Source organism: Pelophylax lessonae (assembly GCF_965119305.1).
Source record: "Pelophylax lessonae genome assembly, chromosome: 13".
Lineage (NCBI taxonomy): Eukaryota > Metazoa > Chordata > Amphibia > Anura > Ranidae > Pelophylax > Pelophylax lessonae.
Window position 1 is genome coordinate 188,871,636 of NC_138780.1, and position 17,582 is coordinate 188,889,217.

Below are 17,582 nucleotides of genomic sequence, written 5' to 3' on the forward strand. Positions count from 1 at the left end.
TACCTCCAGGTTACATCATCAGAGACCTGATCGAAGTCGCATCCGCCAGCTGGTTGCTCGGGTCTCCCGGTGGGACGGGTGGGACGTCCCCTCCTGCTTGCCAGGGTAACGATCGAGCGGCTCCCGAGACTCATCGGTCATAACACCAGGAAAGCCAACCGCCGGTTCTAAACAACGGTACTGGGCTGATGCCTCTAGCTAGAGGCATCATCCCGGTACAACCACGCAAAGTCAGCCGACGTAGGTCTACGTGATTTTGTGTGAAGCTGTTAATATATAGACACTTGCCCTGTCCAGGGAGCCCGCATGTCAACACCTTACCCCATTTTCGGATCAGCTGCCGCCGCCATTCGTTCTAAGGGAAACTGGCAGTAAAGCCTTTCAGCTTCACAGCCGGTTCCCTACTGCACATTCTAATTGGTTCATTTAGCAGTGGGGGAAGGAGGAGGGAGCCAAACTTCGAGGGACAGCGCCACGGTGCTGTCTCCTAGAAGTGGGAAAGGGTACCTATCAATAACAGGTTTTTGTTAGATGTCAATGCCTTCCTCCAAACACCTGCCAGAAAAAATGCCTGAAAACGATACGCTCAGGTGTGGGTTTTTGGCTGATTACAAGCGGTTATGTCAATGCCTGCCTCCAAACACCTGCAAAAAACACCTGAAAAAAGCCCAAAGAAACGCCTGAAAACAATATGTTGCTCATAGTTCTACTTTCAGTGGCTAAAGTTGCAGCGACTTGAAAAATGGATTTTTGTAAGATCTTACCGTAAAATCCTTTTCTCTTAAGCTCATTGACAGACGTAGTCTTCTTGATTCTCAAGAGCTGGGTTATGTTGTCTCCGCAGGAGTAGGACTAGGCAGAAAGACAAAACGTTCTGGCTCCACCCTAGGGGCAGTCCCTGAGGGTATATCCTCCCTCTCTCTGCTACAGGGAATCAGTTCTGTTTTAAAGCAGTACAGAGAATTTAACCCAACCCAACTCAATGATAGAGGGGCGGGTACTACGTCTGTCAATGAGCTTAAGAGAAAAGGATTTTACGGTAAGATCTTACAAAAATCCATTTTTCTCTATCGCTCATTGACAGACGTAGTCTTCTTGATTCTCAAGAGCTGGGACATCCAGAAGCAGTGCCACAAAATGAGGGGTGGGATTGACAGAATCAAAATCCAATCTAGAAGGCCCAACCGGAGCCAACCAGAAGTATCAAAGGACTCATCGAGTAAACAGATGAGACCTACCCCACAAATCCTCGAGGTAGACCAACAGTCTCCTCAAACAGTGGCCTGCAGGAACCTTGCAGCCAGAAGAGGCATCTGACGATGCCATCACATAAACCTTATACAATATTGTAAAGGTATGAACCGACTACTAAACAGTCGCCTTGAAAACCTGAACCACTGACGCCTGATGGCGGAAGGTCCAGGAAACTCTAAGCGCCCGAGTAGAATGCGCCTTAACAGGGAACGGGGGATCCCGACCCTTAGATAAAATAAGCCTATACCACCGTCTGTCTGATCCATCTAAAGATGGTTGCAGCAGAACAGGCAACCCCTTCTTAGGGCCATCCGTGATCACAAACAGTGAATCCGTCTTACAAATTGAATCCGTAGTATTCAAGTATATCCTGATCGCCCGAACTACATCCAAGGAATGCCATGCAAATTCTCGAGGATGATTGGGCTAAGGACATAGGAAGGACAATACACTGTCCTTAATCAATGAAACTTTGAAACCACCTTAGAAGGAAGGATGGATTCGGATGAAGAACAACCTTATCCCTATGAACCACCAGATCTGGGGAACAACAGGATAATGCAGCCAGTTCTGACACCCTGCGTGCAGAAGTGATAGCCACCAAGAAGACCACCTTCTGGGATAAAGTAAGCAAGGGAATCTCCCTGATATTTTCAAAGGGAGGTGTCTGAAGAACCGACAGCACCAAATTAAGATCCCAGGATGGTAACGGCGCGCGCACTGGCAGAGCCAGGTGTCGCACCCCCTGGATGAAATTCCGCACCAAGGAATGAGTAGACAAAAGCTTCTGAAAGAAGATAGCAAAATGCTGAAACCAGACCCTTGATAACACTCAAGGCCAGCTTCTGCTCAACTCCCTGTTGCAGAAAGCCAATATTCAGACTACCGAATAAAGATGTAGATGGAACCCAAGGGATTCACATCACACAATATAAGACTTCCATGTACGATGATAATCTTTCTGGAAGTCGCTTTCCTTGTTTTAACTAGAGTAGGAATAACTGAAGCTGACAATCCCTTGTCCTTCAGCACCTGGGTCTCAATAACCAGGCCGTTAAAAACCAGCGATCGTAAAGCAGGATGGAAGATCGGTCCCTGAGACAGTAGATCCTTCCTGAGAGGAAGTCTCCACGGGACGTCCGCCATCAGTCTGACCAAGTCGGCGTAACAAGCTCGACGAGGCCAATCCGGAGCTGCCAGGATTACTGGAATTCCTTCCTCCTCTATCCTGCGAAGAAGTCTTGGCAGTAACCCAAGAGGAGGGAAGGCATACATTAGCTGGTATTGCCCCCACGGGGCGATCAGTGCGTCTGCGGTTTCTGCTAGAGGATCGCGGGAGCGAGCCACGAATCTCTGAACTTTCCTGTTGAATCGAGATGCCAACAGATCCATATCCGGGGTGCCCCATCGTAGGCACAACTGGTGGAAAACGTCTGGATGGAGGGACCATTCCCCCTGATCCAGAGTCTGACGGCTGAGATAATCTGCCTGCCAATTTTCCACCCCCGGAATGAACACCGCAGAGATTGCTGGAACAAATCGTTCCGCCCAGCGAAGAATGCAAGCCACTTCTTTGGCCGCTCGGACACTCTTGGTGCCCCCCTGGTGATTGACATAAGCCACGGCCGTGGCGTTGTCCGACTGGATCCGAACCGGGCTGCCCTGGAGCTGCTCGGTCCAGTGAATCAGACAAAGTCTGATCGCTCTCAGTTCCAATACATTTATCGGTAACCTGGATTCTTCCGGGGACCAAAGTCCCTGGACAGATAACTGACCGAGAATTCCTCCCCATCCAGATAGACTGGCATCCGTGGTCACTGTCGTCCAATATATTGGCAGAAATGACTTTCCCTGGCTGAGCATTGGAGACCGAAGCCACCAAACCAGAAACTCTCTGGTCTGTTTGCTCAATCGTATCTGATTGTCCAGGGATTCCGGATTCCGATTCCATCTGAGAAGAATCTCTTGCTGAAGAATTCGGGTATGGGACTGGGCAAATGGGACTGCTTCGAAGGAAGCCACCATCAACCCCAGAACCCTCATGCAAGTCCGAAGGGAAGACCAGCTGTTGGACAGTAACAACTGGACTGCTGATTGAATCTTTCGGAGTTTCCCTACCGGAAAGAAAACTCTTGTCCTGACTGTGTCTAGAATTAGACCCAGATATTCGAGCCTCTGGGTGGGAACCAGAAAAGACTTTTGCTGGTTCACCAGCCACCCGAATTCCTGTAAAGAAATCATAGTAATTTCTATGTTTTGTAGCAAGGTCTGAGGAGACTCTGCATGAAGCAGAAGATCGTCTAGGTAACCTAGAATCGATATACCTCTTTGGCGCAGAAGTGCCAACATTGGGGCCAACACCTTTGTGAAGACCCGCGGAGCCGTGGCGAGACCGAAAGGTAACGCCACAAACTGATAGTGGTTCTCCTCTACGGAAAAGCGTAGAAAACGCTGATGTCCTGCGAAAATGGGAATGTGAAGATAGGCGTCCTTGATGTCTATGGACGCTAGGACATCCCCTGGATGCAGGAAGGCTGCTACCGTGCGAATGGACTCCATTCTGAATCTTCTTATGTTGACGAAAGAATTGAGTGCTCTTAAGTCCAGAATTGGACGCACTTTGCCCTCTTTCCTGGGTATTGTAAATAGGTTTGAATAAAACCCTTGAAACCGTTCTGTCCAAGGAACGTGGACTACCACTCCTTGTTGTAGTAGATCTGTGACTGCTCTCCGCAGATCTTCTAAACGATCTGAGGATAGTCGGATATTGGAAGGGAAGAATCGCGCCGGTGGGAGAGATCGAAACTCGATCTTGTACCCTGACCTTATGACTTCGCAAACCCCTTTGTCCGGGATTCTGGAAAGCCATGGATCCGGGAACCGGCGAAGACGTCCCCCCACCCCAGTTATGGGTGGGGGCGCACCTTCAGGCTTTGGATGGTTTATCTTCAGGTCTGGAGGGGGCGGGCTTTTGCTTGCCCGACCAACGACCCCTGACGCCTCCTGCAGGAGCTTTGGAGGACTTAGTTTTTTCACCCGCTGGACGAAAAAACCTCTTGTGAGCAGAAAAAGAAGGCCCTCATCTTTGACGAGTTCCTTTACCTTTAAAATTTTGCGGTAAAAAGGTGCTCTTTCCACCGGTGAGATCCTTAATGATCTCATCTAAGTTGGCTCCAAATAGACGCTCTCCTAAAAAGGGGATATTAGCCAATGCTTTTTTGGAACCTTGGTCGGCTAACCAACCTTTTAGCCACAGTGTACGCCTGAGAACCACTGCTGAGACTGATGCTCGCGCCAATAATGGAGTGGCGTCTAACGCCGCATCACACACAAACTGTAACCCCTGTATCATTTGTTCCAACAAATCTGATACCGCCTGAGGGACCTCTTCTAAGTCCCGGCGTAACCACTAGGTCCATTCAGTTACAGCCTGCGAAAACAGACCAATAGCTATTATAGGTCTGAAAGCTGATCCAATCAAGGCAAACATGGTGCGAGACATAGCTTCTATCTTGCGATCCACTGGATCTTTAAAAGACGGAGCGTCTTCTAAAGGAATAACCGTGGCTTTATTCAATCTAGCAATTGGTGAATCCACCACAGGTGGTTCTGTCCATTTCTTAATGAGGGTTTCCTCAAACGGATAACGCCTGTTAATGCGTTTAGAAATAGTAGAAATGCGTTTTGGCAGACTCCATTCTTCTTTGATTGGATTGCCAAAACATTTGGGCAATGGAAAAACCTTCGCCACTAGATGCGTTTTTAGACCCAAAAGGGATCTCAGTTTCAGCTATTTCTGACGGAATACCCTGTAATCTTAAGGTCTCTAGAACAGATACCATGAGTGCGTTTACCAACGCTTCCTCTCTGGCTATGGCTGATGCCGAAACATCCTCCTCACTGTCTGAAAAGACAGTACACGAGACACCAATACCAGATGAAGTACCTGCAACTGCAGAAATAGGCTCAGAGTCTGAATCCGAGGTTTCAGATAAGGGGTTAGGCGGGGGTCGCTTACTTGCGCCCTGTCCCTGACAAGCCACTTCCACCCGGGACACAAGCTTCCATAATAGCGGACAATGATTTAATCGTCAGTGGGGTGCTGGAGGATCCTACAGACCCCTCGAGGGGATCCGGAGGAGATACATGAGTGGCAGGGTCCCTGATAATTCAGGACACCTTTGCCAGAAAACACAAAGAAAAAACTTTTTTTTTTTTAAATAAAAAATACCTCTTTTTTTTTTTTAATGTGTCTCCCCCTAGCGCAATAGCGCCCCTCAGAGTACCTGCTTCTCGATCCCACAGAGAGAGAGAGGGACCCCCAAGGCTCACCAACCGATGCAGTGAAGTTTCCAACCAACTGCAGTCAGCGTCTGTCTTTACAGACTGGAAGGAGCTGTTGCTTTTTCCCGGGTAGAAGGACGTGGCTCCGCCCCCTGTGTACGCCTTCCGGCGTTTCCCAGCTCTCCACGAGGTAGCTGGGCTCACAAAACATGGCCGCCCCCATAGAAGAGACATAAGACTCCAAAAACATGGCGGCCGGCGTGACCTGAGGACATACATGCATTCGGTCTACGGCAAAATGGCGGCGGACCGCCGAAATCGTTTTCCCAGCACATCCACCTGCATCTCTGCTAAGAGGCGATATATGGATCTACAGAAGATACACTACACATAAGGTAGGATTATACCTCCTATGTCTGCTGTAATGTTACAGTCTGCTGGGTAGAGTGTTAGCTCTTAAACCAAGTCCACTTCCCACAAACACATGCTGTATTACAAGGGGGACTTGTAAGTATCAGATATATACTGACCATATATGGAGGGGCCCATAATACATACTGCCTCATAACGAGGAAAAAAGGGAACGTTTACTCACCATACCGAACCGACAGGCACCCTCTCTTCACAATACCCTCTCCACCGGGGTGGGGGTTTGTGGACGCCTCGACTCTCTGGTACCTGGCGTCCAAGCGAGACTTTTAACTCGCAAAGTCAGTCCCTTCACTGGGACTCCGTCGCGGCCGACCCATCGCGGAGCTCTGGTCTGCACGCGCTCGTAGGCAGAAACCGGGGTGACCACTGGATCTCAACATCCAGCCCGGCCCCGCATACTTACTTGAATATGTCGCGGCCGACCAAGCGCAATGCCATGGTCTGCGCGCGCTCGTAGGCCGGCTGGGGTGACCACAAGTGTCGCCCAGTCCGGCATTTTTGCTTGAAGATCTCACAGGAAAAAAACACTGGAGAAAACTACCTAAAAAATGTCTTTTTCTTAAAGAAAAAAAGTCTTGCCAGGACCAAAAGATCCCAGCAAGGAACTTAGGTCCTTACTCCTGACTAGACAGAAAAAAACTGATTCCCTGTAGCAGAGAGAGGGAGGATATACCCTCAGGGACTGCCCCTAGGGTGGAGCCAGAACGTTTTGTCTTTCTGCCTAGTCCTACTCCTGCGGAGACAACATAACCCAGCTCTTGAGAATCAAGAAGACTACGTCTGTCAATGAGCGATAGAGAAAGTATTTCATGCACCTCTTTGATCCAACTTTCATGCAACTTTAGGGCCCATAGACTTCAATATTAAATTCTCAAAAGTTCTATGAAAGCTGTACCGAAATGTTATACAAATACAACAGTTGTCCATTATCGTTGGTCAAAGTCATATCCAAGTTGCACTTCAGTCGGCAAAGTGTGAAAGGAGCCTTACTGCTTGTCTGTGTCCCCAGTAAGGGAATTCACCCTCTCAATATTTCCTGATCATCAATGGCCCTGAGGATAAAAGTGAAGGTAATCCCAACGTTTTGAGTTGCAACCAGAACAGGAATGGAGGAGAAATCTACCAATGGAGACTACTTTCAAGAACCTAAGAAGGGAATTTTGCTCACGTTTGAAAGATATCCTCTCACTTCCTGTTGCGTCTAAAGAACAGGAAGTGAAGGGCGATCTCCCTAATGAGAGACAGATAGCAAGAACAACTGATAATCAAAGAAAACTGGATTTTTGACTTACCGTAAAATCCTTTTCTCTTAAGTTCATTGACGGATGCAGTTCTCTCTGGTTCATATCAGTAGGGTTACACTGCCCCCTACAGGAGTAGGACACTAGGCAGGAAAAAGTTCTGGCTATGCCTATGGGCCGTCCCAGAGGGTACACCCTCTCTCTTCCTGCATAGGAAGGGAGGGGGGTGGAGAGGAGGGGGTCACAATAGGACAGGGGGAAACCCAGGAGTCCGACCGTCCCTGGGAGAGGGCCCGTGTCCACCCCCAAAATCCGCAAGGGAAGGGGGGGGTGTGTAACATTTACTCACCATACTGGGAACACAGGCAGGCACCATCTCTTGACAGGACCCCACACCACCGGAGTAGGGGGGCTGTCGGCCAAATAGGAACACTGCAACATTGACGTTTAACTCGCGGGGCCAGTCCCCGTCCAGTGGGACTATGTCGCGGCTGGCCGGAGTGGGGTGACCACTGGATATGGGGGTCCAGTCTGTCGCCCAACCCGGCATAATTGCTTGAAGATTTCACAGGAAAAAAAGTTCCGGAGAAAAAAAGACTAGCTAAAAAAATTCTACATAAGGAAATACTTTATGCCAGGACCAGAAATCCCAGCAAGGAACTAGGCTCTTACTCCTGACTAGGCAGAAAAAAAACTGGCATCCTATGCAGGAAGAGAGAGGGTGTACCCTCCAAGACTGCCCATAGGCGTAGCCAGAACTTTTTCCTGCCTAGTGTCCTACTCCTTGTAGGGGGCAGTATATCCCTACTGATATGAATCCGAGAGAACTGCGTCCGTCAATGAACGATAGAGAAAAGGTTTTGGTTTCTGAAACACAAAAAAAAGCACAAGGTGACAAGGAAATATCTTGTAAGAAATTATATTTATGTCTCAAGAATAAATGCACGCATAGTCCCTCTAATAACCCCAATATGAGTTACAGGCCCCTTCTAGTAGTGAAGAGGTTAAATACACAGCTCAACAGACTGAATAAAACGTCTTCATAAAGAAACAAGCAGCACATACAATATGGCAACCTCAGCGTGGAAGGGACTGAACAAGGCAAAAAAAAAGACAGGAGATGTCAGACTTTGGGAGTGTAGGGAAGGCACTCGCTTAAAGTGAGCCGCATCCCGGGGCTGGCACAGCTAATGGAGCGAGGCAGTCATCCCCCGGCGGTACGACCCGGCTCATCTGTGCCAGTGTTGGCACTGCCTTCCTCTTTGCGACATGGACCTCAAGAGAAATGTCCATGATGCTGGTATGTTTTACAACTTCTCCACATCTGTCCAGCTGGTAGTCAGACTCGTCCCCTTTTTAATGGTACACTGAGATCATTACAACGCGGAGGGTAGAAGGTGCCCGCTTAACATTCCAGCAACTCAATCTTAGAGCCAGGCGGGCCCCGTGGCTGTAATGCATGCTTCTCTGCAACAACGTGGCTCCTGTCACGCATCTGTCTCTTCATGCCATCTTGCCTCCTAGATCTCTTCAGTGCGACTGCTCTGCAGATCCACAGTCGTTCGGTTACCCAGCAGGCTTAAAGAGGAACGGCTCTCGTACACTCTGGGTGGGCAATTGTGCAGGTGCTCTGTTGTCTTCAGTGCGGCATGTGGACACATTTCCATACAAATAAGCTGAAGAAAAAAAAAAAGACAGTTCTGTTAGGAAAGATATTGTGCTTCTAACTTGTAAATCTGACTTCAGAACTCAAAAAAAAAAAAAAAAAAAGAGTGGGGGGGGGGGGGGGGACAATTTCACAGCAGGACAACTCTGGATCCACTATGCAGGTGTGTATCAGAATCGTTGACAACACTGCACACCAGGTAGGTGGTGTTTTACAAGGGGAACTGGATGTCGTCAATATAGCGATGCCATGAAAAAGAGAGAAACTTGACAAAAAAAACAAAAAACACATGCATATATGAATCCTGGGAGTGGTATTCCAAATAGTGCCCATACCCTGATTCAAAGGGGAGATCCTTCCAAAAATATAGCATTCAGAAAGGAAAAATGCATCTGCTAAGGCTACTAAATTGAAAACAAATCAGTTGATAGGACATTCAAAAATGATAAGGCAAGGGCTATAAACCCCCCCCCCAAAAAAAAAAAGGGGGTATAACCTAAATCCGGGTCCACCCTCAATCCTCCCCTCCCTCACCCACACACCCAGAGAGTGATTGAACAGCCATATTTCACATTCAGGGTACAGTCCACAATAGCCTTCCACATAGGCTAGACTAGAGACACTAACTGAAGAACCCAGTACCAACATGCCATCAAGGGGGGGAGCTAGGTTTTAGCTAAGTTCAGGGATGGGTGTGTGGTGGTGGGGTGAGGATTGAGGGTGGGCCTGGGTTTAGGTTGGGGTATACTTTTTCTTTTTGGTTTTATAGCCTTGCCTTTATATAGTTTTTGATTTTTGTTTGTCCAATTAACTGATTTTTTTTTTTCAATTTGGTAGCCTTAGCAAATATATTTTTTTCCTTTTGTGGTGTTTTGTAAATGGTATATTTTTGGAAGCATCTCCCCTTTGAATCAGGGTATAGGCCCTATTTGTAATACGACTCCCAGGATTCATATATGCATGTGGGTTTTATTTTTGTCAAGTTCCTCTTATAACTTAAAAACACCACTTCCTGTTATGCAGTGTTGTCATGGATTCGGATACTAACTTGCACAGCAGATCCAGAGTTGTCCTGTTGCGACCCAATTAGCAGGCGCAGCAGCCCAAATCCTGCACTGCTATCTGCTTTGGAAGCCAGCTGCCTCTTCTGGGTCCAGATATCTGCTGGACTGCAATGATAACTGCAGCTCCTTCCACCAACTGCTGTGAGTCCCTACTCCTGCAGCCTCCTGGGATATGTAACCCTGGAATCTCAGTAGGCTGAGGCAGCTGGGACATGTCATTCTTGTCTAGGAAGGACTGGCTGCTAGGGGTGGGGGCCAGACACTGCCATCTTAATAGCATCATGGGCCTGGGCAAAGTAATGCACTGGGGCCCCCTATCAGGGAGATGGTGGCCTGCAGCAGGTGTAATGCGCTGCATCAAAAAGGTGGGCGTGGCTAAATTATGCTACATATTGGGCAAAACTGAAAAAAGTCTGATTAGAAACCAAAATAAAACACAACCAGGGAATTATCCCAATTTAAACTCACTCCCTGTGCACACTGTACTCACCCTTGCTACACATTGTCTGTCTCCTCCTCTCTCCCCCCCCCCCCCCCCCGTACGAACTGACCCTCTTTTCTCCTGTATTCATTTTTTTATAAACTATTATTTTATACTATTTGTTTTTCTTTTCTACTGTTTTACAATTTTAACACCATAAAGAGATAAAGAGAAGCATTGTGCAAAAAAAGAAAAAATGGGGGGGGGGGTTGAAGACAGAGAATTCAATCTACACCATATGATCAAAGAGTTTGGACACCTGATTATCATGTATGATCTTGTTGGACATGCATTCCAAAACCATGACCATTAACATAAGAGTACCCTCCTTCCTTTTGTGGCTATAACAGCCTTGTTTTTTATATATAGAATCAGTTAATTCAATTAATTGAAACAATACAAAAAAAATAGATTAAGTATACAGTAGTAAGTACAAAATAACAGTATTGTACATCAATTCGCTTAAGTACAATAGTGCAAGATGTCCAAATACAGGTGGGCAGCCAAGAGGTAGGCTGAACCCAACATATCCATAGGTGCTTATGCCATCAAAATCATACAGGGGTTCAGGAAAGCAAGCAAAAATGTGTGAAATATTGGGCAACCAGTGTAAAAGGAGAAGCAAAGTCTAGTACAATACAGTAGACATGTCTATAAAAATATACACAGAGGGTGAAAAAAAATAAAAGACTTTTGAGTCTAAGATGGGGGGAGATGTCAGGTTCAGAAACATAACAGGAATGTGGATCCAGGTGAATTCACACAATGGAGCCATTACATAAATAAGTACTTTAGGCATCCAGTATCTCCTGTGGCTATAACAGCCTACAGTTCTGGGAAAAATTTTGGAGGGTCTGTTGGAATTTGTACCTATTTGTGATGTCTGGTATTGGATGAAAAGACCTGGATCACAATCAGTGTTCAGTAGGGTTGAGTTTAGGGCTCTATGCAGAACATTTGAGTTCCTCCACAGCACACTGGTCACACCATGTCTTTATGGAGCTGGCTTTCAAAACACAGGGCAAAGTCATGCCGGTGTAACGTTAAAAAACCATACCCCGTGAAGAAACCATACCCATGTCACTTCCGGTCTGAAACAGCTGAGCAGCGCAGTAGTGCGCATGCTCAGAGCCCCGGATACGTGATTGAAGAAGAAAGAATTTGAGAAGTGCGCATGCTCGGTGGGCATGAAATTATCACGGCACTGTTTCAAATGTTATACTTGCGGCGGGTACATTAAAACACTTCGGGTGCAACATAAATCATGTCCTCTCCTATCGCTGTAACTTCCCTCATCTCCGGTAATAAATATAAAAGCAGCGGCGGGTGTATGAGATGTAAATGTGACGGCGATCGCGGCTCCGTGATCCGCTTTTATATTTATTACCGGAGATGAGGGATGTTACAGCGATAGGAGCGGAGATGATTTATGTTGCACCCGAAGTGTTTTAATGTACCCGCCGCAAGTTTAACTACCGTGAGAAATCCATACCCTCCGTAGCGGAACCGGAAGTGACGAGGGTATGGTTTTCTCACGGGTATGGTTTTTTCACGGAACACCGGAACAGAAAAGGGTCTTCACCAAACACCTAACAGAAGATTGGAAGAGCACAATTGTCTAAAAAGTCTTTGTAGGCTGTAGTGTTAAAAAGTACTCTTCACCCGAACTCAATCATTTGGACTTGAGTCCATATAATTTTGGTCATAAAGTGTAGATTTGATGGTCTGGTGTCCACAGACCTAACAGTAAAGTAAAACTGTGCATGGAGAATGTTGTTATATTAGAGAAATATAAAGCCATGTCATCATCTGGGTGTTCTCCATTAACAAGTACACGTTACCACCAAGTGTTATTTCTGTCAATATACCAGTCTTACCTGCAATCGTCTCCTCCTGCACTAACCACGTAGCGGTCACCGCTGGTAAATCGGATGTTGGTCACATGGGCAGAGTGCCCCAGGAAGCGCTTATGTTTTGCCTGTGAAAAAAAGGTGATTGCATGAATTCCCTCGCTTTACAGGTTGTTTGGATGCAGTTCAATTGCAAGGAATTAGGTCGGCTACATATGGACAGGTACACTACTGATAAGGTTTCAAGCATCTGCCCATGTTCAGAGGAGCTTAAGAAGACCTTTTTCACCAACTAGTTCATGGGCATCACCGTCTAGTGAGTCTTTTTTTTTTTTTTTTTACCTTTTTTCGATATAATGGGAAATACCAGTGAACAGTCACACAGATTATACATTTAATAACTCCCACCAAAGCATGTCAACCACAAAAGCCATACTTACAAACTTTTCTGGACAGGGGAAGTCAAATAACTTGACCATTCCAAAGTCATCGCCCGTAACCAGGCTGATCCCTGAGTGAGAGACGCATGCGCACGTCACGTCCGACTTATCGTTGTGTCTTGACCAGATTCCCAGCACTTCATCACCCAGGACGCTGCAAGATACGGACAGTTCTTCCTAGTGATGAGAACATTTTATACAAAGCAGGCCTACTGAATAATTGCTAGTCTATTAAGAGAAGCAGGAATTCAGAAAATGGTAAGACATCCAGAAGGTCTCTATGGACCAGAAGGTCCCTAACGCAACCCATCAATCTCTAAAGCTGGATACACACTATCCAACTTTTGTGGTTAGATTTCCTTCAGATTTACCTATTCTATGTAGTGCAAGGGCCTGCCAGATTGCATACAAATTGAAAGTGTTTAGGTTTGACCTCCATATTATATGGTTTTGGTAAATCTAAAGGAAAAAGTCTTCAGAAAATCTTATAGTGTGTATGGCCCATTAGGGTGAATGGGATGCTGTCTTGTCTTTCCCCCACTTCGGGGGAGGGGGGGGCCTTTGACTTGTCGTTGTGTCCCCATACCTGTGGGGCTTAAGACTAGTTCCCCAGGACAGAGGAATGGGGGAGCCCACTGTAAGTCAATTTTGTAACCTGGACATTATTGGACATCCCTTAGGTGGCATAGGATCTTCACCTTCGGGAAGGTTCAGGACAGGACAAGTGGCCTGGTTCCTTAGCTTGATGATGCTGAACGTTTTACTCTCCACTCAACTGTCTTCCTTTGGAGACAATGCATTACACCTGCCTGTTTTTAACAGCAGTCTCCACTCCAAAGGGTGAGGTTTGTACACCTGGGTGCTCCTTGATTCCTGCATATATGGAGGAAACCATTTTTGGATGGCTCAGTGCTGCTCTGGTTTGTTAGCGGGCAATACACACTGGGAACCTGCTGCAGGTACCCCCTGTTGGGAATAGAGTACTTCTAGAGTCCATCATGGGACATAAATCCTCCAGTTGAGTACCCCCGGCGCAGGGGAAATAGGCCAACCCCATTCATCCTAAGAGACTGCCTTCCCATACAAACTCAACTGCTTTCTCAATGCTAGAATGTATTTGGTTCTGCCAATAAAGCTTATTTGAATTGACTAATGGGCCTTCTAGGTCCATAGTGACCATCTGGATATCTCACCCCAGCTGTATCAGAATTCCTGTGTTCCTCAATAAGCTCAAGGTTTTATGGTAAGTATAAAATTTTCTTTTTTTTTTTTTTCCTGAAAATATTCCTGCAGAGAAACCTGGATCATCCACTATGCAAACTTTGCTTTCGGGACCCAGGATAGTGCCTCTGAGCATTAAATAATTAGGAAGCACCTTTTGGTCCTTAAAAAATTGGTAGAGTATTCCAATACATAAATGACCCAGAACATTGTGTCTGGCATAATACAATGAATGTTGAAGGGCTTATCTTGTGAGCACTCAGTCGGTGTTGCTTCCTACCAGTACAAGGACAAGAGGTGAGTGGGAGGGGTGGCTGCCCTGGGCGCAATGGTTTACTGTATAGATGGGGGCACTTACCTTCTGTTACAGGATTGACAGGAGTATTGGCAATAGCATCACTACCCATAACAGCCCAGCACTGGGAGCAGCAAGCAGAGAGACGAGACATGGCGCAGGCTGTGTTCTCGCTCCCTCGCCTCCTTCCTGTTCACAGACACACAGTAGCGGCTCTAGGAGGAGGGGAAGAGAGCGCACAGCCTGCACCGCCGAGTGGAGAAATGGCCAGGAGTGGACAATCATGTGTCCAGTGTTAAAACTGATTTTGACAAGTGAGAGAGTGCTGGGGCTAGGATCCCCTAAGCCTGCACATCATGAATAAGGGGAGGTGGGGGGTGCAGTTTGGCATCTTTGCCCTGGGCATTGGATGACCTCGTCCTGGCACTGCTCCTTACCATAGTTCCTGGATCTGCTCACTATGAAATCTCACATCCCCTACAATACCCCCCTTGTGCTAAATTCTCTTTAATGGAGAGGATAGAAGAAACTAGCAGATGCTGAAGAGTTTTTGGTGGACTACCCTCTTAAAGCGGTAGTATCCCGCTTTTTGACACTTTTGACTACAGGTAATTAATATCGTGCCGGTTTAGGAGATATTTGCAGTGCATGCAGCCGCTCACGCGAGTGGCGCATGCATACTAGCTCATTATGCCTTTGTCTTGCAGGGTTTTTTTTGGGGGGGGTTTTTTCGGGTTTACAACCGCTTTAAGGTATTTCATTACAAAACTCGAATTTTAGGAGGCTCCTGTACAGTTCAAACAATTTGGAGAAAATGACGGGGCCCTCTTGGGGATGATTTGGAGGAAATAAAACAGTTAGTGCCCACAGGCATTTGTCACATTGTCTATGTTTGTAATTCAATAAACAACCAATTAGTTGCCTGGGGTGGCAAATTTCCTTTTTCCATGCTACCAACCAATTTAAATTGAACCTTGTTGTCAGGCTGTTATAAATAGATGTTAACCAAATCACTAAAATGTCATATAAGCTTTACAACGTTAATATTTCAAAGGTCATTTTCTATATTTTGAAATTTGCAGTTTTTCGTTAAATAATCCCTGGTGAACCTGCCATGAAGGTCTTTGTTCAGGCACTTCCTGTAATAGGGTGACAACACTCAGTCCATGTCTCTCAACTGTGATCCTGTGTTGTCACCCTGTCACAGGGGCTTCCAATGGAGACCACATGTGTCTCTGATTACGCAGTTGTCACCATCAGGACATTTATTCCCGAAAAATTCCATGCAGGCATTGCCGGAAAACACGTAGACAGGAGGTGGCTACAGAAGATCAGCAGAGCTGAGATGCCGCAAAGGATGTCAACTAGGATCTTGGAAAAAAAATTAAGATTAATTACGATACACAGTGCATAGAACATACTAAAATGTCACTCAGGCGGGATTTACATCTACTTTAATGGAACACAGTGCGTCCACTCTCTTATTACTCACCTGGTCCAGGTAGCCCAGGTGATGCGGTCAATCACAGCTTGTTCCGTGAGGAGTTTTCCTGAAGGCACTTCATAGACCAGCCTCTTGTAACACCCGGTGGAGACCTGCAGAGGATGCAGCATTACACAAAGTTCCACACCCTACAAAATCTTGTGGTAAACCTTCCCAGAAGAGTGGAGGCTATTATGGCTACAAATAGGGCAATTCCATATTAATGGCCATGGTTCTGGAATGGGATTTTCTACAAGCTCCTAAAGGTGCAATGGTCAGGGGTGCACTAACTTTAGGGCTATATAGTGTACATACTACCTAAATATTCACAATGTTTGACCTACGGAAGGTTTTACCACCTTTATGACCATTTTTTGCTATTCAGCACTGTGCTACTTTAACATGCAATTGCTCGGTCATGCAACACTACCGAAATTACATTGAAATAATTATTTTTCACACAAAGAGAGCTTTCTTCTTTTTTTTTTTTTTTTTGGCGGTATTTGATCACCACTATTTTTTTTTTCTTTTTTATTACATAAACGAAAAAATTTGGGGGAAAAAAAATGATGGTTTCTACTTTCTGTTATAAAACATATCCAATAAAAAAAATCGACTTTCTTCATAAATTTGCACACAAATGGAGCTTTCTAGATCGCCACTGAGTTTGTTTAAAAATAAAAATATAAAAATAAAAAAAAAGGATTAAAAAAAAAAAAAACACGCAAAAGTTTCCACTTTCTGTTATAAAACATATCCAAAAAAAAAAAAATTAAAAAATCTAATTTCTTCATATATTTAGGCCAAAATGTATTCTGCCACGTCTTTGGTAAAAAGTGGTGTAGTGGTTAGCACTTTCACCTAGCAACAAGAGGGTCGCTGGTTTGAATCCCAACCATGACACTACCTGCCTGGAGTTTGCATGTTCTCCCTGTGCCTGCGTGGGTTTCCTCCGGGTACTCCGGTTTCCTCCCACACTCCAAAGACACGCTGGTAGATTAATTGGATCCTGTATAAATTGTGTATGTATGAATGTGAGTTAGGGACCTTAAATTGTAAGCTCCTTAAGGGTAGGGACTGATGTGAATGTACAATATATATGTAAAGCGCTACGTAAATTGTCAGCGCTACTGTATAGAAGTACCTGAAATAAATAAAAAAAAAAAAAAATCGCCGGTTGGGACCTGCTGAACAAATCCAGCTGTAGCCAGTGACAGCGCGGATTAGCAGGCGTACCTAAAACCCAGAACTGGCTGGATGACGTACATGCAGTGTGCCGCCCCGCCCACGGTACATTTACTGGTGGCAAGTGGTAAAGTCTAATAATCAGACCTTGGTAGAAAGCAATTTTTTGGCCATGCTTTTGAAACTAGTCTAACAGTGATAACAAAGCGGCAGAACCCTGCACGTCACATGGGAAGGACCGCTGATGACATCACTCGTACCTGCACATAGCGGCTGTCTGCGGAGAAGTCGATCTGCAGCACGAAGCTGGGAATGTCTTTGCAGTAGCTGATCCGGTTCAGCGAGGGTCCGATGGTGAGGTCATAGAAATCGACGGCGTTCTCACTGGAACCCACCGCCAAGTAGTGGGAGTCGGGGCTAAATCTGTACAGATCACATGTAATGGTCAGGACTCGAGATCATCGTAACAATCCAATCATTCGCAAATATAATATTTTAACTCTGCTTGAAGAGCGGTCATGGCAGTGTTTTCAGGAGGCATAACTAGAACATTTAGAACCTTCAGGGCCCCAGTGCAAGAAACCATGAAGGGCCCCCCAGACCCCTGGCCGGGGCCCTTCCCTTTAAGCCTGTGGCTCCTCCCACTGATCCTGGGACCCTTTACTCTCGTTGCGGGCCCTTTATTA

The 17,582-nt window shown here is 46.1% G+C and overlaps 1 protein-coding gene across 1 annotated transcript in view; it reads right to left on the reverse strand.

The window, feature by feature from the left end:
- Positions 1-8,114: 8,114 nt before the first annotated feature.
- The window catches only part of EML5 (EMAP like 5), a 335,723-nt gene continuing 326,255 nt past the window's right edge, over positions 8,115-17,582 (reverse strand). Inside the window, 5 exon segments of the mRNA XM_082242783.1 lie at positions 8,115-8,887; positions 12,300-12,400; positions 12,713-12,866; positions 15,721-15,824; positions 17,157-17,319. Coding sequence (XP_082098909.1) covers positions 8,851-8,887; positions 12,300-12,400; positions 12,713-12,866; positions 15,721-15,824; positions 17,157-17,319 — 559 coding nt within the window. The 3' untranslated portion in view covers positions 8,115-8,850.